The sequence below is a fragment of the Erithacus rubecula genome (assembly GCF_903797595.1).
Source record: "Erithacus rubecula genome assembly, chromosome: 12".
In the NCBI taxonomy this organism is placed as follows: Eukaryota; Metazoa; Chordata; class Aves; order Passeriformes; family Muscicapidae; genus Erithacus; species Erithacus rubecula.
In genome coordinates, this window is record NC_136664.1 from 20,165,494 (window position 1) to 20,188,636 (window position 23,143).

General features: G+C 39.2%; 1 protein-coding gene across 1 annotated transcript in view; it reads left to right on the forward strand.

Moving 5' to 3' along the window:
- The window catches only part of PEPD (peptidase D), a 136,073-nt gene that overhangs the window by 63,443 nt on the left and 49,487 nt on the right, over positions 1 to 23,143 (forward strand). Inside the window, exons 10-11 of the mRNA XM_079315935.1 lie at positions 12,369 to 12,437; positions 19,797 to 19,874. Of these exons, the coding sequence (XP_079172061.1) occupies positions 12,369 to 12,437; positions 19,797 to 19,874 (147 nt within the window). The remainder of the gene's footprint in view (positions 1 to 12,368; positions 12,438 to 19,796; positions 19,875 to 23,143) is intronic.

A 23,143-nucleotide genomic window follows, 5' to 3' on the forward strand; every position in this document is an offset into this window, starting at 1 on the left:
CTGTTTTTCTGTGTGCCTCCATCTTCCTGTAGAGAGAAGGAACTGGGGTTGGTGGGTAACAAAGAGAACAGATTATGTCATTTTGGTGCAAGAGCTGGACTGTGCCTCCCCACAGACAGGGCTCTTCTATGCAGTTTCACATCTTGACATAAACAGTTTCCATCTTTAAGTAGATATGCAGCGTCAGGACAAAAGTTCTTTCATTATTTAACAGTTCTAGACATAATGCTGTTTGCTAAGGACTGAATTCTTGCTTTATTTGCTGCTAGTGGAGGCTCTGCCATGAATGGAGTACTGAAACACTCTCAGAGTTTTAGGCATGCAGTGAAATGTTAGGCTTATTTATAGTTGATAAATACAATCTTTCCAATCCTTACAGCTTTAATTCTTTCAATAAGATCAGTATATCTGCAGAAACTGATGAACACCGAGTCAGGCAATTTTCTGTGTGCCACTTAAAAGCAGGCAAATGGATTTGTCAAGCCTTGCATGACAGCTTGAATTGTTGTAAGTTCTGTTGAGAGTGTACTTTCCCTTTACTTGCACCCAGATGATGATTTGTTCTCTGAGACATGGATTAAGGGAATCACGATCAGTATTATGGATTTCTTCTTGAGACTGCAAGACCTTAAGAGCTGTTGGAATCATCTCTCCTGAATGCATTTCATTTTGTTCCCCAGTCTTGCAGTGGTATTTGTTTTCCAAGTTGCTTATTGTCTCCTTAGGAGATTAAATCAGTTAATGTGTCTTTAAAGCTTTACTCTCCTGAGTTCAGCTTTGCAAAACCCTCCCTGCATGAGCAGAAAACCATGCACGTGGGAGTTTCCAGGACAGCACGGAGGGGGTGTCTCTTGGTAACACTTTCTGGTTCTGTTGGATTGGATTGACTTGAATTTAGCTTCCTGGTGTGTCAGGACAGAAGATTGTTGGAAACTCAAGAGATTAATCTGGACACTTTTTGCCATATATTTTTAAAGTGTTGATACATGTTTTCTTTACTCAGAGTCTTTTGCAAAGACTTATAAGTCCTCTCTAGGTTTTTACAACAGATATTTCACAACCCCAAGAGTAGATCCTTAGAGTCATCTATCTCAGGCTTGGCTCTCAAAAGAGTAATTCCACTGGATTGAAAAGGCAAGTGTTTGAAATTCAGGAGACTATAAAATTGATTCTTCCATAAAGAAGTAATTTGTGGTAAATGGTGTAGTCCTCTGGACAACCATTCACTCATTTGATGTGACTGGGACCCTTGAAACATGGTCAGAGAGATTAGAGAAGGACATCTCTGATCTGTTATTTATCAAGCAAAGAAAACTTTCTTTTTGACGATACAGCATCTGGAAGCAGACCCAGCCAAACACACCATCTTACTCAAGACTTCTGGGACCAGGGTAAATGCAATTTTAAGAAAAGTTTGGATAGTGTTGTGGAGTTTTCGAGAAGATTCTGAAATACTTAACCAGCTTTTCTATATTTAGTTGCATGTTCTCTGCTGGAGAAGCAGCAATGCACTGTGTTACTCCAGAAAGATGTGGGAGTTCTAGGCAGCATTGCAGGGTTCTGAATTCTGGCAAGTAAAATTGTCTGGCGTGAGCCTCCTCCAAGAAAATATCCTCCCAAGATGTTAGTCACCTCTCAGATGACAGCTGGCATTTACATGCTGTGTCCTTGCTCTGGCAGTCTCTGTAGACTCAGAAGGAAATCAGAACACTTACTGGCCAAAGTGCTGTCTTCAAACAAAAGCAGTTACTATAGTTAGCATTCAAATGAAGCAGTGCATTAAATTGAAAGTAAGACAAGCTGTCAATATATATCTGATTAACTTCTATCATAATGCTGTTTCTGCTATTGGCCTTATTACTGTCCTTCCCCCAGTGCTTCCAACAGCTAAAATATTTCTTATTGAATATTTCATCTTGTTGAATATTACTGTGTGTGCATTCCTTAAAGATATCTGTCCATGGTCTCATACTGGCATCAGAGAGCCTGGAAAAGCAGTGATGTGGCTGGGAGAACAGGTGGTATGAGATGATGCTGTCTTGGTTGTCTGCTTGTCACTTCTCTTGGCACTGCAAGGCTCCTGGGGGAGCAGCAATCAGGTACCATTCATAATAAGTTTTGAGGTGTGTTTTCCAAGTAGATTTACTGCAGCCTTTTAAAAAGTAATGAATGTTCTCAATAAACCTTGATAAAGCTCATTGCTAAATCAGCATTTGTTCTTGTTGGATATGAGTACTTAGATATTCCAAATGACCTTTCTAGACATGTTCTTTCGCGGAGATACAGCTCATATACTCTTCATAATAAGCTGTTGTTCTCATTATTTCATCAGAATATAAATGGACAATGCACTTTGTAGGGTAGTAAAATATATTCTCTGCCCACAAGAGCTTGCTTATAAGCAGAAATAGTCAAAAATGGAAATGAAAGGATAGGAATTATGTAAATCAAACTAGGCAGCAGCTCAAGTTTTGTTTCGTGGTTATTTCAGTATTTATATGTTCAGTGATTTCATAATAGATGCCTGTGGTGAAAACAACTATCACAGTATTTTAAATGTTAAATATTTTTAGAGAAAACTTGAAATGAACTGAAATACCAGCATAACATATCCATACCATTAATTAACATATCCAAACAGTAGAAATCAACATGAAAATTCAGTTTTAACATTTCTGAGTCAGAAGAAGTAACAATATACCTTTTTTTAATATTTGTAAACTACAATGTAATGGCTAAACAGGATTCTCCTACAGAGTTATAGGTTTCCTCGTGTCATATTCAGATCACTGGAAGCAGTGAAGGTGTAAAACAGTTTACAGTGATGTACAACTACTTGGAACATGGAGAGCTTAGAAACATGTTTAAAAACTATAATTCATCATGTTTTAGGTTGTCATAGCTAAACAAAATCTATTGCAATAACATGCAATTTTAAAGGTTGAATTCCTATGGGATATTGAGTGTTCCTGCCCAGCTTTAGAAAGAGATTTGCACTGAAAACTGACTTACCCATAGTAAAGGACAGTTAAACTTTTATCACTGTCACATTTCAAGTCTCAGCCTCCCATTAATGCAGGTGATGGGGAGCTGGCTGCTGCCATGGCATTACCTCCCAGATGGAGGTAAGGGGATACCCTAAAGAAATGAAAATTGATGGCTCCTCCAGTAACTAAAGCTTCTCTTGGCTCTTCTTGTTTCCTAAAATTAGAAAGGAATTAAATAGGAAAATTGGTTAATTGTCACCTTCTATTTTTCCCTAACGAGCAAGCTTTTAGTAGCCTTGTGCTTTGAAGAAACTTGAAGACATGCTGGTGCAATAATAAGGATAAAGCATTCCTCTTTATTATGGTCAGTTACTGCTAATCTCCTTTTAGAGTTTTAACACGGATTTATAGGGATTCGTTTGTGGTTTAGATTTGGAGATAATTAAGTACCTTTCTGCTGCAAAGAAGAAATGGAGAGAGAATTGGCTCAAAGCTAGAAAAAGATTCCTGTACTATCGCATGTATTAAACTTCCTTTTAAATGGTTGTCACCCCAATAGGAATGATTAGTGGGTTGTAAAGAAAGAAAATGTATTGCATTACATCTATTAAAGCATGTTTTATATGTAACAGTAATTAAAATATAATTGAAATCACGAGTTCTTCTAATTATTGGCTTTACATAATGCATAGTTAAAGAGTGAGCATCTATAAATGTGTCTTTTTTACATATCCAGAAATGGTTTGCTGGCAGCATTTTAATTAAAGATGGATTAGCTAAAATGCAGTTTAATCATTCTGTCATCAAAGGATTTAGACCTTGTTAATTAGCTGTTGATAAATAGGTTTAAACTACAAAAAAATTTAATTTAAAATATGCCAGTTGTTGTGGTGGCCAACAGCTGGCCTGAAGGGCTCACAATTATGATTAATCTCTGTTTTATAACTGGAAGGTGACTGGTTCTGTAATTACCTTGGTGACGTAACTTCAGTGTGGACAGAGCCGGCCTAGGCCGCTGGGCACGCGAGCCGCTATTGGCTGGTTGGCTGAGTGACAGCTACTTCAGCCAATGGGAGTTGAGCATGCGGACCCTCTGATCTATATAAGGAGAACCGTGCGCACTGAGATCGGGTGTTGTGATCTGTCACATTCCTGCCTTCATCGTCAGACACAGGCTGTCACCTAGAATTACTACAGCTGGAAATAGAGCAATGAGTCTCAGAAACATCTCTGCCATCTCTTTCTGTAATATTCAAATAATTATGAAATGTAGGCCAGTGCAGAACTTTGTTCTGCCATGTTAGTGATGGATGTGATTCCAAGTGGTCTTTCGAATTGGTGAGGAATTAAAACACAGACTCTTTTTAATGATCATTGCATTGTAGTGTGGCAGTGGAATCTATTCTCCATTTATGTGTGTAGTAAAGACTGAAAACCATTTGTAGATCCCTCTGCTGGTAGATGGTTGAAGACAGACGCTGTTCCCGTGTGTCTGGCTCCTGGTCGCTGTGCAGGAGCAGAGCCGGAGGAGCCTCTGCGCTGGCACAGCCAGCCTGGAGGGGCAGGGGCAGGAGGGAGCGCATGGGATGTGGCTTAGCCCGGCACACGGGGACACGGCGCCGCCCTCAAACAGCGCTGAGCTGCCCTTTTCCCTGCTCTGCCGCTCGGGGGCTGTGGCTCTGCGGGCAGAGGATGCTCCTCACATGGGCTCGGTTCCATTGCCTGTGCTGCTCCCATCTCAGCTGGAATTCCAGCCGTGGCCATCTCTCATCCTAGGCAGGCTTTTCCTGTCCATCAGCTGCTGGGGCTCTTGGCCTGGCTGGAGCCCTGTGGGCAATCCTCCCTTGTGCTCGCTGTGACAGCCCCTGGGCTGCAGCTCTGCGGGAAACACACACCTCCTGCTCTGGGCTTCAGCTCACCAAAATCCATGTGAGCTACACCTGGACTTGCAGGCCTGACCGAGTTGGCATTAAACCTTTTTATTAGTAATAGCTTAATCAGCTCAATTACTATGGAGCACTAACTGTATTTCAACAGGATTGATAGTTAAAGATTTCAGTAGCATAATAGTCATAACATTTGACTCCACAATCAGCTGGTTTTTATGCAAACAAATCAAACACGTCTGAGAAATGATAGTTTCATTTTCTGAGTAGAGTTAAAAGTGTTTCAGGAAAATAGTAATTTGACAACCATACCTTTTTAAAGACATTTTTAAAGGCTTCTAAATTGTTAATATGAAGATTGATTTACTGAAAATTGGTATTTGCAGAGCATTCTTGATAACTGTCCTATCTCTAGGGTACCCATTTCGTTGTCTTGCCAATCTTCTGGAAAAGCAGCAACTGAGTGGGAGGTTATAGGCTTACATAATCATTGTTTGCATTTGAACATTGCTAATGAAATGGCTTAGCTGAACTTGTGGGAAAAAGCATAACTGGAATTTTCAGAGTTAAAGAGATGTGGCACAGTATAGAATCAGATGAAAGACAAATCAAGTGAGAGCCTCTGTATGCACTTCTTTAAAATCCCATCTTTGAAAGCTCTTGCGCTTTCTTCATATTGAAAAAAGGAAAAACTTGGATTAAACTCCAACAGTCCTGTTATAAAAAAACTGATGTCAATCTGTCCAGAAGAGAGAAGGGAGAAGGGGAGATCATCCCACAGGAAATCTTAAACTACTGCAGTATCAGTCATGTTCTCTGACTCAAAAATAATTTAAAAATTCTAGTTTGCAAATTGATGGGGGAAATTTTTCTTCATGTGGAATAGATATAAGGAAGAGCTACAAAATTAAGAAACAAAAAGGAAATGTTTCTGTCTGTGAGGAAAATGCAATTCCTAATTCTCTAAATTCATCAACCTGCATATCTTACACTAAAAGATGAATTATCAGCTCATGTCATATAAGCTCTTCAGTTATTCTTTACATAAGACAGGTAATTTATAATTCCCAATAATGCAATTAAAATGCTAATTATGCCTCACCTAAACTCTCTGTTCTTGAACTGATATTATCAATTACCTTCAATCATTGCAAATCATATATGACATATGTGACAGTACCAAGTTTTGGTTTATTTATGGGCTTTCTGTTTCATGAGTCTCTGGTTTCCAGGTAGTATTAATGGCTTTACCTTGATGGACTTTGCTTCCTGAAGGAAGGGTATTCCTTCTGATCTGTGTTGGTTTGTATCTTAAAATCTCTGCATTTTAGGGTGATCTTACCCTCTGTTCCTGCCCTGAGCTCTGGCTTGTGATCCATTTTAGTACAGAGAAGTAACACACTTAGAAATCTCAATATGAATTATTACAGAGGTGAGCACACTGAGTTCTCTGCTGCTTCTACACAGTTTTTCCTTACTTCATAAACATTCTTACTGTATTTACATTAAATGTAAAAATTATAAAAATGTAAATACACTGCCAGTTTCCTGTGTCCTACCTGCTTGCCAAAGTTACACTTCTGTCCTGCTGACCTCAACTAACATTGGTCACTTTTAAGGTTCTACTATTATGTAGCATTTGCTGCACATAAAAAAAATAACTAATTTAAAGAAAATACAGCAAAAATGAAAACAGAATCTAGATGTTAAAATTAAGTAGGATCAACATTTTTTTTTTAATCACATATTATTCTTGTGCATGATACAGATTAGGACAATTTGAATAGAGATGCTTCAAAGTATATCTCCTTTCAGTATCTCTGGTTAGTAAGCTTCAGCAGCCCTCCTCTGTGAGCATGCAAAATAAAGCAACCAGGGATTCTAATCTAAAATTTTCATTAGGAGTAGTGCAACCAGTTAGTTTAAGAAGTCAATGCATTGAAATGGTTTTGTTTCCTGTTCGTGGATCTGCAAGTTGTGTTCTGAACAATTTCCAGGCATAAATAAGTAAGTATATTGTCTCCAGGGTGTGGAATAACTTTGCTCATCTGCTCATTGTGCTGTTTTTCTTGTTTGGCTGCAAGTTAGTAATCCATCGTTTGCTCATTAATAGTAAGTTGGATTATTTCTCCTACACTTCTCCACTCTATTTTATCCTTTTGCAATGAAGTACTAACTCTTTTTGGTTTGTTTTTCTATTAAAACAACTGCAGAGATGTTTTGCAGTGTGCTGTTGTGAACTAAATGAAAATAGGATTAGATAGGCTAAGCCTTTAAGCATCTAGCTGCCCATGGAAAATACATTACATTATCACAGTAAGTAGGTTAACAAAGGAAAATGCTCTGTTTTTAAGGACCTCAGTATGTCTAGTGTGGGATTAAAGGAAGCACTGCTCACCTTGCCCCTGTACTCACTGACAGGCTGTTCCTGACACCTTGCCTTTCCTCTGAGCATGTTTCTTTCAGCCTAGTTTGATGTGAAGGATAAAGGCTTTAGTAATCATGGGCAAATTGCATTTACTGTGGCTCAACAATTTTGTGGAGTTTGGGCTTTATAGCGTTCTTATGTGGAGATTTTAAGTGTCTGAATGATCAAAATAATGGCTTTCAGTCCTGGTGTAACTAAGGAGATCAGCTTTGGAATATTTGGCCTTTTGTGAATGCTTTAGAAAGGCTTTGGATTTCAGCCTGTACCATGGCTATGCTTCATATTTACAGCCTGCAAAAGCATAAGGGCACATTGTAGGTGTAATTCAAAAGTAATTCAGTGCACAGGTAACTAACAGATATTCACATACATCTTCCAATTGTAGTCATAAAAATAAAAGAGGGAGCTACAGAAAATACTCTAACTTGTGTCCAGAACTTCCTTAAGTTACTGTGGTTTCCAGTTTATAGTTGAAACCCACCTGCTTGCATTTCAAGGCAACTCTCAAGGGCTATGTTCAAAGAATACTATTTTTGAAGTATCCAAAGGTTTCTTTTTATTAAGAGGCAACTTTCTCAAATATATGTTTTCAATATAAACACCATAATGAGATGCTGACCTACAAGTGTCCTTGACTTTTCTATACTTGTACACTTCACAGGGCAAATTGACAGCAGATCTCTGATACACAACAAATATTGGGTTCTTGAGCTGCCAGTGTCCACAGGTGTTCTACATGCAGTATCTGGGAATAATGAGCAGGATAATTCTGTGGTTTTCTCTCTCTCATCAGAAACCTTGGGATGAGTAATGGTTCCTCCAGCACAAAGTGATGTGCATGTCTCATATTCAGCACTTGGCTGCAGTTACTGAGGGTGTGGGACCAGCAGAAGATGTCACTGGGGAATGCATTGGGCAGTGTTAGAGAAACTTGGCAAGGTTTTAATTTTTATTTTTAAGCAGACGTTGCTCAGATATTTTTGCTGCTTTTAGTTCCTTCTGTATCTCTCTTTTCTCCATGTTTATTATGCTTTCTGTAGTTGCATTTCTTACTGGTTTTGTAAGATACAGGTCAAAATGCTCAACTGGATTTTTTATTTAAAATTTAAACCTTTTTGATGGAGAAGTGTCTTAGTTTCAGGAGTGAATAGCTGAGAATTGCAAATGTTGCTTTCTTATAAATACTTCTTATAACTCAAGAAGGGCTAATGGTAAGAATTAAAATTAGAGAAGATTGATATACTTCCTTTTTGGAAATAAAAATAGCACTGGTGGGTGTGTATGGATATGTTGTATTCTAGTGATGAGGAACACCTGAACAAAGGCAAAATGTGAGAGCAATCAATACAGATAGTTCTACTCCTCCTGCTTTACATGTCTTTATTCTGTAAATTCACTTAAATTAAGAAAACTGTTGACATTGAACTACATTATTTAATGCAGTTTCAATTCATAGCACATATGTGATTGTAATTGTCAATGTGCATTAGATAGCAGTAAAAACTGGACCAAAGATGACCGTAAAACACAAACATCATTGTCAGAGTGATTTTGATAATTTGTCAGAAAGATTGCTCGTAGAAAATTTTACTTTAATGGCTTTTTAGGCTGTTTTGAAGTTGGGGCTCTTTAAGCATTCTGGGGATTTGTTTGGATGTATGCAGTGCTCCATAAGATCTGAAAGTGTATACTGGTTCTGTTATTCCTGCTGGTGAATAACCCATTTTTTTCTGAAAGGAGAGTTTTCTTCTCTCAAGTCAGCACAGTCAGTGAAGCAGCTGAGACTCAGCAGAGCAGTGGGGTTAACATTATCTTGTGCCTCAGCAAATCTGCTAGGAGGGGAAGTGCACTCATGTAATATTTACTTGAGTTGATGGTGACCAATAATTGGGATTTTTGGGTTTTTTTAATTGATGGGAAAAAGAGTGAGTTTTTTAAAAAGTGCTTTAACTCTCTGCATATTGTCAGTCAAAGAAAGTGATGGTTTTAGAAAAAAAATAAAAGAGCACCAAACCCAGGATGTTCCTCTAGAGAGCAACAAACCAGTTGTGTCCAAAGCAATGCACAGCCCATGCTATCTCTAGCAGAGTTGTGAAGGTGACATGTACAAGTCAGTGCTCCAGTGGTTGATCTGTGTACACCACTGAGGCCATACTTGGTGAGTGATGCACTCAGCCTCTGGAGAAACAGTGCACAAAACGTGGCAGGAAGCTTTAAATCTGTGCAAGAAGAAGAGAAAGAGCTGCTTCATTTCTGTGCCTGTGTTGGTTGCATTAGAAGCTCAGGGCAAAGCATCCAGCACCAACATAAAACTGACTGAGCACACATATCCTCCAATCAAAAAGACCAGAAGTGAGGATTCAATATTTGCAATGTATGCAGAGTGCCAGATTAAATTACATTCCATCCAGCTGTTTCAGACTTTGTACTTTCATGTTGCTCTTATGGTTAAAGATTCTTACAGAGTGTAGACAGTGAAATCTTGGTGTGATGAAGTCTGGTCTCAAAGTCTGCATTAACTGCAGAGGAGAGTGGACTTTACCTACAAAGTCCTTCTCTAATTCTACATACCCACTTTCTGGCTCTGAAAAGCCAGCCTTTGCCATCAAAGGATATCCAGTCATTCACATATCTAGGTCATATTATACTAGGATGCTGGTTGTCTCTGATGAAAATTTTGGATTTTTTTACAGTTGCATGAAGTCACACCTTGAAAAAGTAAATTCAAGAAAGTGAGTAGTTTTAGTAACATGAAACTCATCACCTGGCAAAGTTGTACCATCATCAGCTCAATCACATAGATAGCCCCTTCTTTCTTAGTCTTTAAAGGAAGTCCATGATGAGACAGAAACAAAGTTCAGGCAACAACTGGATTGCATGAAGCATGTCTTTATTTATTGCTTTTTACTGCTGGTCAGGAAGTACTGGAGGAGGTAACTGCCATTACTGGCTGCATTGTTTCATATTAATTGCAGCCATGAATATGTGATCAGTTGTCATGTGGACAAATAAACCTTGCTATCCTGTATCACTGATGATGGAAAGATGTTTAGAGCCTTCATTATTTCATTTTTATATTTCATTTTTTAGTTCTTTATAAGCTTACTGGAAATTGCTGTCTAGAGGACATAGTTTATGCAATCATTTAAGGTGAAGGGTCTATAAAATACACTAAAAGGTGCTTCCTAAATTGTAACTATACATATATAACTATAATTAGCATGCAAAATATTTGTGTAGAGTGCCATGTGTTATAGAGTAAACCTTGCCTGCAAGCAAATATTTCCATATGAAATGTCCATTTCCATGAAAGAATGTCTGTGTAAGAAAAAAATGACAGTTTAGGTGATAAATTTTGTTAGCTCAATTTAGTGGTATCTTTACTGGGTTCTCACCATGTCAGTTTCTCCTTAGCTTCTCTGTTATTTGATTTATTCATTGCCATTATTCATTTATGGGCCAAAACAAACATAGTGTTTTCTGCCTTGTAAACCACCATGGTATTTTGAACAGAAAAAACATCTTGTAAACAGGGTGTCCTTCTACTGATTCTCTAAGTGGAGACTTTTCTTTTTTTCATATGTGATTAATTTGTATGTTTTCTTTAGTTTCTCTTTAAATACTGTAATTTTGTGTAATTTTAAAATCCAGTTTAGATTTACAAGCATGTAATGTCTTTAATATCTTTTGAATTTGAATTGTGTTCTGTGGCTTGCTGCTGAAGAAGGACAAAATCACAACATCTCTTTTCTTTGAATAGCACCATTATCTCTCTATGTTAATGAAATTATTTCAGAATTACAAGAAATGAGGTTTTGGAATTCATTCAGTATTACAGGGAATTGGATTGTAACTAGAGCATATTTCAGAAAGAATAAAAGGATCCATCATATGTGCTTAGCTCATAAAGCACCTAATCCTGTATTAATTGTGCTTTGGGCACATCTGCCCTCATGTGAAGGGGACTTTGACAGTGAAGATGAAAATATTATAATGCTTCCTAAAGCCAAACAGCTCCTCCAGCAGGATGGCAGTGAAAGAGGGATTCCATGGGCTGTTCTGCCTTCCCTTCCCTGTCCCAGGCACACCCAAAAGCAAACAATGCTGTGTTGTACTGTCCTTTATAGCTGCAGGAGACTTGGCCTCATGTTACCCCGGCATCTTCTTGCTCTTGGGATTGAGTTGTGTTTATTTTTTCCCCATGTTTGGACAGGAAAGATCATAGAGGTATTTAGGTACCACAGTCTGAAATTGAGTATGTCTTATGTTTTCTCCATGTCTGTTGTGCTACAGACAAGAAAACATGATAGTGTCCATTCCATCCTGGGCTGTGATGCACAAAGTACCTGGTTTTATGTGAAGGGAGAGCTCTGCTGGCTTGTCTAGAGAGAAGGGTGAATAGGCAGATGCAAATCAGGCTTAGGGGATATTAGGTTCAGCTTCCAGCAGAAGATGTCTGTGAGGTGGTAAAAATGAGAGGGCTTCTGCTGAAATTATTTTAAAGAGCTTTGACTAGTCTGGCAAGCTCCTTCCTCCGTGAAGGGCTGCTTGGACTTCACTTTTCCTGAATCTACATGACATAGATTGAGGGCAGCAGGACTGAAAAAAGGGATCATGGATGTGGTTGAGTACCTGAAATGCAGCAATGCAGTGGTTTTCTCAATTCCACTTTGGGGAGTTTGGCCAGCTTTACCAGCTTCAGCATTTTAACTGTTACCATCCTGTTTGTTCTAGGGTCAGATGAACTCTCTTGCCAGCAGTAATTTCCCTTTTGGTGTTGAACTGCAAGGAAAGCAATTGCCATTCAAGGTCACTGGGCTGCACTTGAGCCCCTCTCTGCTGCAGAGTTGCTTAATGGCTTTGTGGAGATGGCGTGCAGCTCTGCAGGGCTGCTGAGCTGTGGATGTGGGGCAACTGGAGTGCTCAGCTGAGCAGAAATGGGCAGAGAGCCTTCTTGGGCAGCTGGGGATTTACACCAACACAGCTGTACTCAAGCAGGGCCTGTTTTTCTCCCTGTCTTGGGATGATTTGTATAAATCATTAATTGCCACCTTTGTTTCTTTGCAGCCTGTTCCAGCACTACTGCTACACTCGAGGTGGCATGCGCCACACCTCCTACACTTGCATCTGTGGCAGGTAAGAGGATGATTTACACTGAACTGTGTAATATTCATCATCAGCTCCCCCTGGATATTTGTAAAATTGGTCCTTTCAGGCATGTCATGTGTTTGCAAATGCCATCAGAGTGAGTTCTTACCTGTTTTCACTGGAAAAGACAAAGACAGGTAGGTGGCTACCTCTGTCTCCTGAAGATATAATTTGGTAATAGATTCTTCTGCACTCCAGAGGTTCTCCAATGCTGCTGCTGCTGCCAAGATTGTGTTTATGCTCACCCCTGTGCTGCAGTTGGCTTTTTTTATTAAATAGCATCATGGAAAATGGCTTTAGAGTTATTCTCTGTTGCTCAGAAATACTGTCTTTGAAATACACCTTAATTATTTCTTATCATCCTCAAAATTCTGAGTCCCAAAGATTAGGAAGCAATTAAACTAATCTCTTTGGAATTTGGAATTTTTTGCTCTCTCTGCTTCTTGATGAACAGCTAGTGTTGAAGGTATTTGGGAAAGTAGTATAAAAGTTCTCCCTGCAGTTGTAGAAATGCACAAGAGAACAGTGTGGTATACCTGCTGAAGAGCAGCTGTGTGCTTCATGCAGAGATTAATTTTACTTAGTGGAATTAATCTAATCAGAGATGTATGACAGTGAGATGAGCCATGTATGTTCCACTTGTTCTGCTGCTACTCAGAAACATTTGCCCTACACTGAAGTCACATACACTTACAAAAGATAATTTTTATGTTAATGACAATAATGCTATATTGCTTTGAAGATACTAAGAACAATTAGAACCTTCACTTCTTTCTGCAGTTTACTCATTTGCTTGTTTGTAAATGCAATTTTCTAATCTGTATGCAAAATTGCAGCAGGAGCATGAGCAGTTTTATGGCAAATTGTATATCTAAATTGTCTGAAAAGTTTCCTGGTTTAAGTACCATTGTCTAACTTGAGAATTAACATCCCAGTGAAATGAAACTCCATCTCTAAGCTTTTGTCACAGACAGTGATGTTATGATTTTTTTCACAGCCATGCAGACTTCACATTCTCTTACACTAGATCAGAGCCGGTGTTGCTGGGTCTGGTTTGGGTGCTGGTGGTCAAATCACTTTGCTAAACCCATAGAACTGCTTAGTCAATGTTTGTATAGTGGGACCTTATGACCTTGTGTGGGAGCAGGCTAAACTCTCTACAGGACTGAAAACCCAGCACCTGCATTACACATCTTGGGGAAGCCAGGAGGAGGGAAGCTGCAACAGTAACTCTGACCTGGGGGCTGACAGCAGCTCCCTGGGCATCCTGTCCTGCTCTGCAGGGCTTGGGGTGGTATTAGAGCTATGTCTGAGCTATTGGAGGATTTGAAACATAGAGAAGGGCTGTCCTTGGAATGCAAGACCCAAACAACATAGTGACTCACTCTTGTCCTTAGGAACTGGCATTGTATCCTACCACTAGAATTAAAGATGCCAACAAGCTTGATTTAAAAAAGCAATCATTACATGAGACAGCAATTTACAGACAAAGGTTTTTGTATTCTATGTTCTGACTATGAGTGATGAAGTAAGAATGAATAATATGAACAGTTTTAAGCTAGCTCCTAATAAATGAATGAATTCAATTAACATACTAATGGCAAAAATAATGGCAAAGTAATAGACATTTTTAATACTGTGAAAATGTTATGCTTTGTAAATATTTCACTTAACTACATTTACAGCTAAAAATAGCTTTTGCAATTAGGATTTTTTAATATTTATTCTATTCAGGCTGAATTTTGTATTTTCCTGAATACTTAAAATGGGCATATTTTGACAGAAACTTTCCTTTTTAGATTAAAGGACTGATCATAGTTTCCATAGAATAGAATAATAATTTTAAATAAAAACAAGTTTGTTATTATTTTTTTTTTAAATATGATGATTAAACTGAAAATCAGGAGTAATCAATACAATATTTCAGTACAGAAGTAAATCACTTCTCATGTGATGGGTGCATTTATTTATTGCTGTCCCTGTGCAGTGTTTTGTTCTTGAGGAGATGCTAAATGAATATTTGGTGTCACCAAAACTACTTAATGTGTTCCCTGTTATTATAAGAATAATAACACACATTCATGAATGTGCCAGGGTGTTACCTTTTGAGATTAGTCCTGGAGTTAATGATGCTTCAAATGCTGTGCTGGGGAGTGGCTTGAAGTGCAGGCATCACTGGTATGAAAGGAGAATGGGAGCATTTGTTAAGCATACTTGGATATATTTGGCACTCATTTACAAAGTGCTACTTCCAAGCAGTGTCCAAATGCTAATGAATTATTCACTGCAGTGTAGGGTACCAAGGAACCATTGTTACAGATGGGTAAACACAGGTGATCCTTTCCCAGTGTCCTGGTGATGCCAGGGTGGATGGAGTCTGCTGGGAAGCAGTGCAGAGGTTCCAGCTGGACTTAGGTGGTGCTGGAGGCATTGGTGTCTCTAAAGCCACCACAGGAGCCACATCAGCTGCTGCTTGTTACTCTCTCATCTTAGACTCAGGTTCAGATGTTCTTGACTGATGTCTCTGTGCAGATGACAGCTCTCATCCGGTGCTATCAGTCATTAAGAATAACATTGGCAGTGAAATGTCTTTTTCTATCTGAGGGTTGCCATAAGTGAAGCTTTTTGGGCCAAATTAGGATACTTATTGAATCTACTTTTTTTTCTTTCACTTCAGTACAACTTTTTAAGATTTCATGCCTTAGTGGCAAGAAGAGTTAATGCTTTCTTCTGGGTTGATTCTATGATGATTTAAATCATTATGGAAATATGTTCCAGTTTTATTCAATGTTTTTTTGTTTTTCCTTTAGATATTCTTAATATAGAGCTACTAGCTACACTTTTTGTAATGCTTCATGCTCAGCATATTTCTATCCATAAAGTATTGCTGACATTTCTCCTCTTTCTTCTAATAATTTGTTTTCAGGGTGCTTTCTGATCTAAAATGCATCTTGGGGGATTGTTTTCATTTGCTAATAATCCGAGTCTCTTACTGTGGTTTGCATTCTCAGTGGTGTTAATTTGCAGCTCTTCTGCTGCTTTGTGCAATTCTTTCTGTATGTCTTTGGCACCAGTTAGAAGCAAGTTATGAAAGGAATAGAAATGGACACACAGAAACCTCTTGGAGGATTTTTCAGGCTGGCTGGCTGAAGGTGAGCACTGGCATCCTCACATGTGGTGATTTTCAGAGGTGCTGACCAAAAAGAAGGCAGTGATCCTCAGCTCCCCACAGCACTTCATCCCAAACCATGACTTGGAGCTCTAATGCTAGACCTTGCAACTGTCACCTCTTAAAAAGAAAGAAGAGGCTTCTACATCAAGGCTCATTTGCTTTGCCATCGGCTGGAGTTTTTTTTTTAATTGTTTTAAAGCCACCTTGAAAAGCTTACTGAAAGAATGTGAACTATTTCTGGCTAACTGTAGCATTTACCTTGTGGGTTGTCCTGGTTTGGAGGACAGGTGTCTGCCAATAAAGGCAGAAGCTTCTCTTTGAAATGGAGAATGTAAATCCCCTTCCTCCAAATTATTATAATTTTGAAATTTAGTGGCTCTCAGGCAAAGATATGGGAATTAGGAATAGCAGTTCTTTACTAGGAAAATTGAAATAGAAATACAGTACTACAAAGAACAATCCCAAACCCTGCCAGAGTCAGAATCCAAGCTGACACCTGTCAGTCAGTCAGGGTGTTGGCAGCAGTCCCATTCAATGGTTGCTGCATCCTCCTGCAGTGGCAGATGTGGTTCAGCTGGAGCAGTGCTCCTGGAGAAGGTGCAGTTTCCTCTGAAGGTCCAGGGATGATGTGGAAAGGTTCAGTTTTCCTCTGCAATCCAGTGGAAGGAAGGTACCTTGCTGACCAAAATCTCAGTTTTTATCTGGGTAGGAAAGGCTTGGCTGCTCCCCTGGCTGGAGCATCTCCCAGTGAGATGATGTAATTTTATCAGTCATGCACTGGGACTCAATGGCCCATTAGCAGATGATATCTTCCTGGAGGGAGGATGGGTTGTGGAAAAGATAAAGATGATTGCCCCAGCTGGTTTAAACATGGCCCATTAGCAGATAATATGTGCCAGGAGATAAGGGTCACTGCCCCACCCAGCTGCAACAGATGGTGATAGAATACACATTGCTGGCCACCTCAACCCAACACATGGGTGTACATCATTTCTGTAGCATTGCTCCAGAAGCATCTTCCTGCCTTCATCTCAGAACAGTGGTAAAGATGCACCCTGCAGGTGAGATTGGATGTGCACCTATTAGCTGGGAACTGCTGGAGGTTTCCATATTGCTGTCTTAGTGCAATTCTGAGTCAAGCTGTCCCACTCATCCTCAGCTGCATGGCCTGCTCAGAGCCAGGGATCAGTACTGTGCATGTGCTGGATTAGGTTTGGGTGAAAAGCAGTTTGGAGAGCTTTCAGGCTCTGCCATGGTTGTTAATGGGTGTTGAGCCCAGGGTATCTGCCCAGAGCCAGTCCTAGGGGAATAGAACCTCTCACGCCAATAAATCCCAGCAGCCAAACCCCTGAATGCATATGGTGTGCAGATCTGGTCTTCAGCACCAACTGTGCTCTCTGTGCTGTGATCCTGTGTGTGACAGAGCCAAGATGTGCCTGACAGATCAGGAGCCTCCAATGCCAAGAGAGATTGTGCCTGCTTAACACTTCACCACCAGCGCTGAAAAACAGATCCTTCATGCAGCTCCCATCACAGTTGGTGCTGAGCCTAACAGAAATATTTTATAAACTCAAACCTTTACATTAAAATGTGCAGAAGAAACCCCTCATCTTTGTATTTGCAGTGTGTTTTGTTGAAAGCATTTGTGCAGTTGTCAAATTTAAGTATATGACTTATTTATGCATTGGTATGGTATATATATTGCTGAGGGTGCCAGCATATCTTGATGAGTAAACAGGCTGTCTGCAAATACATAAGCATGGAGTCATGCCCTTAAGGTTCATGATAATTTTTTAAAAGTTGATCATTAATATATGCATGTGCTGTTTGCTTCTCCTACTTTATCCCCAGTTTTGGAGGGAGATAAGGAATAGTATCTGCAGCTAAATTCCTGAAAAACTGCTGTGCACACCAGCTGTGGGTGTTTTTTCATTATTTCTTGTGTTTTTCCTTAAACACCAAACAATGTCATGCAAGGTCATTCCAGTTGCTTCCACGTGCCATCCTCCCAAAATTGTAGCCCCCACCAGGGAAGCAGTTCTTGAGGCAGGAGGTGATGGTGTATTCCCCACACCCACAGTGCAGTGCAGGGGTGGAGCAGCCTGCACCCCTGGCACCTGACTCTGCTCCCACTGGACACTGTGCCTGGCACAGGACACCTTTCCTTTTGATTGCACTCCATTGCCCTGTTACAAATTTTCTCTTCACATAGAGCAAACTAATTTTGGAAGTGTCCTGGTGTGGAAAATATTCCAACAGTGCCCAGGAGACAGAATATCTCAGAAAGAAGCTGATGACTGTCTTCATTTCGTATACAGGTTTTCTGGGTTCATTTTTAGCTATCTGCACTGCAGCAGTGGTTCTCAAGTCCATCCAGCAAGGAAAAAGCATCCAGCCATTTGTGAAACTGTGCTTAAGCCATTGGACCAGCATCACAAAATGAATGTGTTGCAGCCTGTGTTCTATGGGGCTTTTTAGCTCTTGATTTAACAACTTTTAACTTTTCTAATTTTTCTGTTTGAAATATGTATAATTTTATGAAGTACACTTTGTATTAAAAAACCATCCCCATGATTCTGAAATACCATACTTCATTGTCTTATTACATAGTGATTCTTATATGCTAAAAAACTTTAACAATATATACTTATTGTTTTCAAAATATCAGTGTAGAGTTATCTAGGTTGTAAAAGCCCTCTGGGATCATCCAGTCTATTCATTAACCCAGCACTGCCAAGTTCACTGCTACTCTGTGTCCCCAGGTGCCACAGCTACATGTCCTGTTAAATACTTGCAGGGACACAGTCCAGCCATTTAGCTTGAGAGCCTGCAGAAACTTACCACTTTCAACTCCATAATCATGGTTTATGAAATTATCTGAATGGCTGCTGATCTGTTAAATGTCTAATATCACAAGTACTTAATGTGTGTTGAAAGGAGTCTCTTTTTGGATACAGTGCATGCTTACTGGTTTTGTAATTGCACACATCAGAAATCTAATATGAGAAGTATGTCAGATGTCACATTTACTCCAGATACACCAAAATATTGATTGAAACTGAGCCTCAGATTCCTGTCATCCAAAATAGAAAGATGTTCCAGCATTACAACTTGAAAGAACCAGATTTGAGCAGGGTGACCAATGAAAGGTTTGGATGAAAGCTGAGGGTACAGACTGGCAAGTGAGCTGGAGGGGTCAGAGAGAAGCTGCAGTAACCCTGTCCCAACATGTGTATTTTTGGATGTGATGTAATTCTTCCAGCTTTTTGAAGAGAACAAGAACATCTATTTGAAGAGAACAGTAAAAGAAAAATAGGTAGAGCTTGAGATCTTTATCAGCCTTTTAACTGACATTTTATAGACCCAGAGGAATATCAGTAGGCAGGAGAGGATGCCAAGGCCAAATGTAGGTCACCTGGTGGATCATGGAACTTCAGAACAACAGAACAAGTGTCCCTCCTTCTCTGGAGCTGTTTTATTCTTGTAAATCAGCAGTTTACTCTGCAAGATTTCCAGGAATAAAAATCTTCTTTTTGCAATGGGATTTTTCAACAGCAGATAAGAAGTGACAGTTTTCATACCTGGCCCTGCTGCTGGCATTGTAAGCTGTGACTGTTCCCCAAGCAGTGCATCCCCTTCAGCAGAGACCACCTGTAGCCATGCCAGAGATGAATTGGAGCTGTTCCCTCCAGCAGCTCAATTTCTCCAGTCAGAGTGTTTCAAATGTCAGGTTTTACTCCATTGGAAGTTAGTTTGTTTTATGTCCCAGACTACTTAACCTCAAATAGGGGGAAATAGCACTAAGTAATTAAAAACAAAAACCAAAAAAACCCAACAAAAAACCCCGCCAGAGCATAATAAATGGGTGTAAATTTCTTTCCTGTACACTGTCATGGATATAGGAAATATTCATATGAACTGTGCCATGTTTTTTCTGCAGCAAGGTCCTGTCTTATAGCTGGGCTAGGAGAATTCCTGTGCCATGCCCATCTCTACTGCACAAGTGCTGGGGCAGCTATTGCAGCCCACAGCAGGGCAGGGATTGTGACAGCTCTCACGGGCTTCTTTTTATGTGAATACACTGATGCTTACAGTGGTCCTTCTTATGTCCTTTGAATGTGTGTGTTAATGCTTCTTCTTCCACTAATTGTGCTAATTTTGTTTTTGCCCATCAGTGGGGAGAACTCATCTGTTTTGCACTATGGCCATGCTGGAGCCCCAAATGATAAGACTATTGAAGATGGAGACTTATGGTAAGTAAAGGCTTAGAGTTTATTTGATATTTTTGTTTTGCTACTGTTTCCATACAAGAATTGTATGTACTCTTAGAAAAAGAATGATTGCATACTGATAAAAAGTCTAAATTTTAAAAAAAATCTAAAATTCTAAATAGAAGGTAGCTTTGCATGTCGTATTATTCTGATTTCTTCCAAGGGTCCTGTACACCTGCATCTCCAGTTGAAAGTGAGAAGGAGATATTGTTTCAAACACTTCTGGACCAGAGGCACTTCGAATTTAGTTTAGGAAATGGCTGTATTCTAAGTACAAGGGCAGCTGCAAAATTCATGGTTTGAGTTTGCTCCTGGATCTCAGATCCAAACCTCAGCTCTGGTGGTGGGGTAGAGGATCACGAGAGTTTTGGCTGCTTTTAGAGAATTGCATCAAATTGCAGAATGGATTAGGTCTTACAAATGCCTATGTGCACACAGACACCCCCACAAGAAAGTAGAGATTAGAATATGTGAAGAGATCAAATTCAGTTCAGATCAGGAAGTTCTAGCTCTAGTGTTGTGCCAAAAACTTCCTAGGAAGATTTAGTTAGAGTTTAGTGATGTGCAATACAGCTGCAAATACCATAAGATTTTCTCTATGTGTTCTACATGTCCAAATGCTTTGCAGTATCACTGCAGGTAAAAGCAGAGTGAATGGAAACACCAAATACATTCCCATAAACTGCCAGACAGATCTTTTTGTCTGATGTGTAATGTATCAGATCATAACTCCCATACTTTATCTCCAAAGACATGGGTCAAAAAGCCTTTGTTTATAAAAATGCAAGACTAGTTTTGGAGATTTAATCCCTGACATTCAGTGGAGGAATTGTATTGGGTTGCCTTTGTAGTCTGTGCAGGAAGAGTGCAGGTATGTATTTTCACAGTGGAATGTGAATGTATGAAGGAAAGCAAATTAGTATTATCATTAATAAGCTCAAAACCTATTATGGAAAAACAAATTGAATCTCAGAAGTTAAGAAATAGGCCTTGTTGGCTAAAGTTCCAGGCACAGTGAACTTATGGAATTATAGATAGATAATTTCTTTATAATACTGTAAAAACTTTTTTTAAAACTTCTTCTACAATAGTTTATGTATTATCTTCACCTGTGGTTAATAGCTTACTAAATCCATCTAATAATAAAGTTAATTTATTGCAAGGAAATAGTTTTGATTTATGATTATGTTGTGTTTGACTAGATAATATGCTATGAGTGTTTTTTGATCAGGAGGAGCATACCAACATAAAAGTGTACCAGCTGTGTCATTCAATTAAATTTTAAAGAGAAGGTGTGTGGCATACAGGAAATCTCAGCATATGTTACTGAGAGAAGGTATGTCACAGTGCATTATGATGTCCCATATTTAAAACTAAGCTCTTTAAACAGTGAGGGAGACCTCAGGGTGGAGGGTATGTGTAGGAATCTTCAACTTACAGTCTCCAAGGACAGTTTAGTGGAAGGCTGTAGCCCTTCTTAAACCACAAGAGCTCATAAAAGACTCTTTGCAAACCCTTCTTTTCTGCAGTACTGGCAAAGTCTTTAAAATATGTTTGGGTTTTATCAGCTCAGCTATCTCAGTGTCAGGAAACCATAACCTACCAAATACATCAATTACTTCAGCTGAGCAGCACCTCTGCCTCAACAAAGAGAGGAGGTTTAACAGGGTCTGGAATAATCTCCACCACGTGGCACCATGCTCTTGGTGAGAAGGTGTTCAGGTGCAGGTGGGGTCAGCAAAGGGTGCCCCAGATGCACAGGCTCCAGCAATGCCCTGCCTCTCCCACTGGCTGATACCCAGGGAGCACACTCTGCTCCACACTGGCTTCCTAGTGTTTATCTCAAGGGAGAATAAAAAAATAATAAGAAAAAGTGATTTAATTTCTGTGAAGACAATTTAAAAATGCATTCATTTTCCACAGTTAAAAATAGTGTTTCAGAAAGTCTTGAGGTGCAGCATACATGAGCAGCATACAAATTCTGTCAAGGCACTACCTGAGTGGTTTCACTGTGTGTGCCTCTACAAATGTCTGATTTGGGTGTAGAAGGGTGTGTGTGTGCATACAGAGGAGGCATTATAATGACAGTGTGCTGATTTGTCTGGGTATATTAGCATTTGTATATTGGATTTCAATTTAGCTTTTTAATAGCTATGGGGAGCCCTCTGTTGGATTGTCTTAGGAAGCCATGAACATGGGGAAAAAATATACTTTATTTTTGGTGAAAAAGAAGTAAGAGTATTTTAAGGGTTATTTCTGTTTCTGCCAGCATTTTGGCATAACATTAATTTAACTCTTCATAGGGTTGTATATAATAGAATTGGGAGAGTGGGTGTTTGGTATGATTTTTAATAAATTATTCAGTGGAATTTCATATCTTTTTCTCAACATTACTTAGTGGATATAAATAACATTCATGGGTTTTGCAGCAATGTGCTGCTCAGTTTTTTTATGCACAAAGCAATGCAGTGCAGTAAGTATCATAAATAAGTCAACTAAACACTTGAATATTAGAAAAAGTACATTTGGAAGACTAAGACTTTGCTTCTGTGAAATGCTTGAGTGCATGTATTGTTTGCTCTTTTAAAAGTATTAGTAACAAGGATTTAGTTGCATCAAAAGAAGATCACAGGCCAAAATACTTGTGCTATTGCATTTTTATATCTTTTTTTAAAGGCTGTTATTCTCACTTCTTTGTCAAAAGCTGTGGCAGATTTAGAAAAGCCTGGCTTTATGATGTTCTTTTTTTAAAATTGACCTATATCAAGTGGATTTATTGCTTCTGTAAGATACTGATATGGAATTGCATCTCTGATGCTGCATCATAATCCACATTTTGTATAGGTACAGCTTCTGCACTAAAACATCCCAGTGCAAAACAAAGGACTATCAAGGGAATTTCTGACACTTCTTTTTAATACACACTGTCTTGCTAAGCAGGGCTATCCTTTTCAATCTGTTAAATATTGAAATAGCTATCTAACACAGAGCACTGTGATTGACAGAGAAAGAAATCAGTATTTTTTAGGGAAGTTTAGGTGTTCAGGATACAGATATTTAACTGGTCTGGATATTAAAAGCAAATATTGCAATAGCAGCAGTGTTTTGTATAAATGATTCATGTAGTGTGGCAATCTGTGGTGAATATTGAAATCATCAATTTGCTCTAAACCAATCACTTTTCCTAAGCAGATGTCTGTTTTCTCTGTGGTCAGAAAGGTCATGCAGATAAATGGATAGGCTGAGTCACC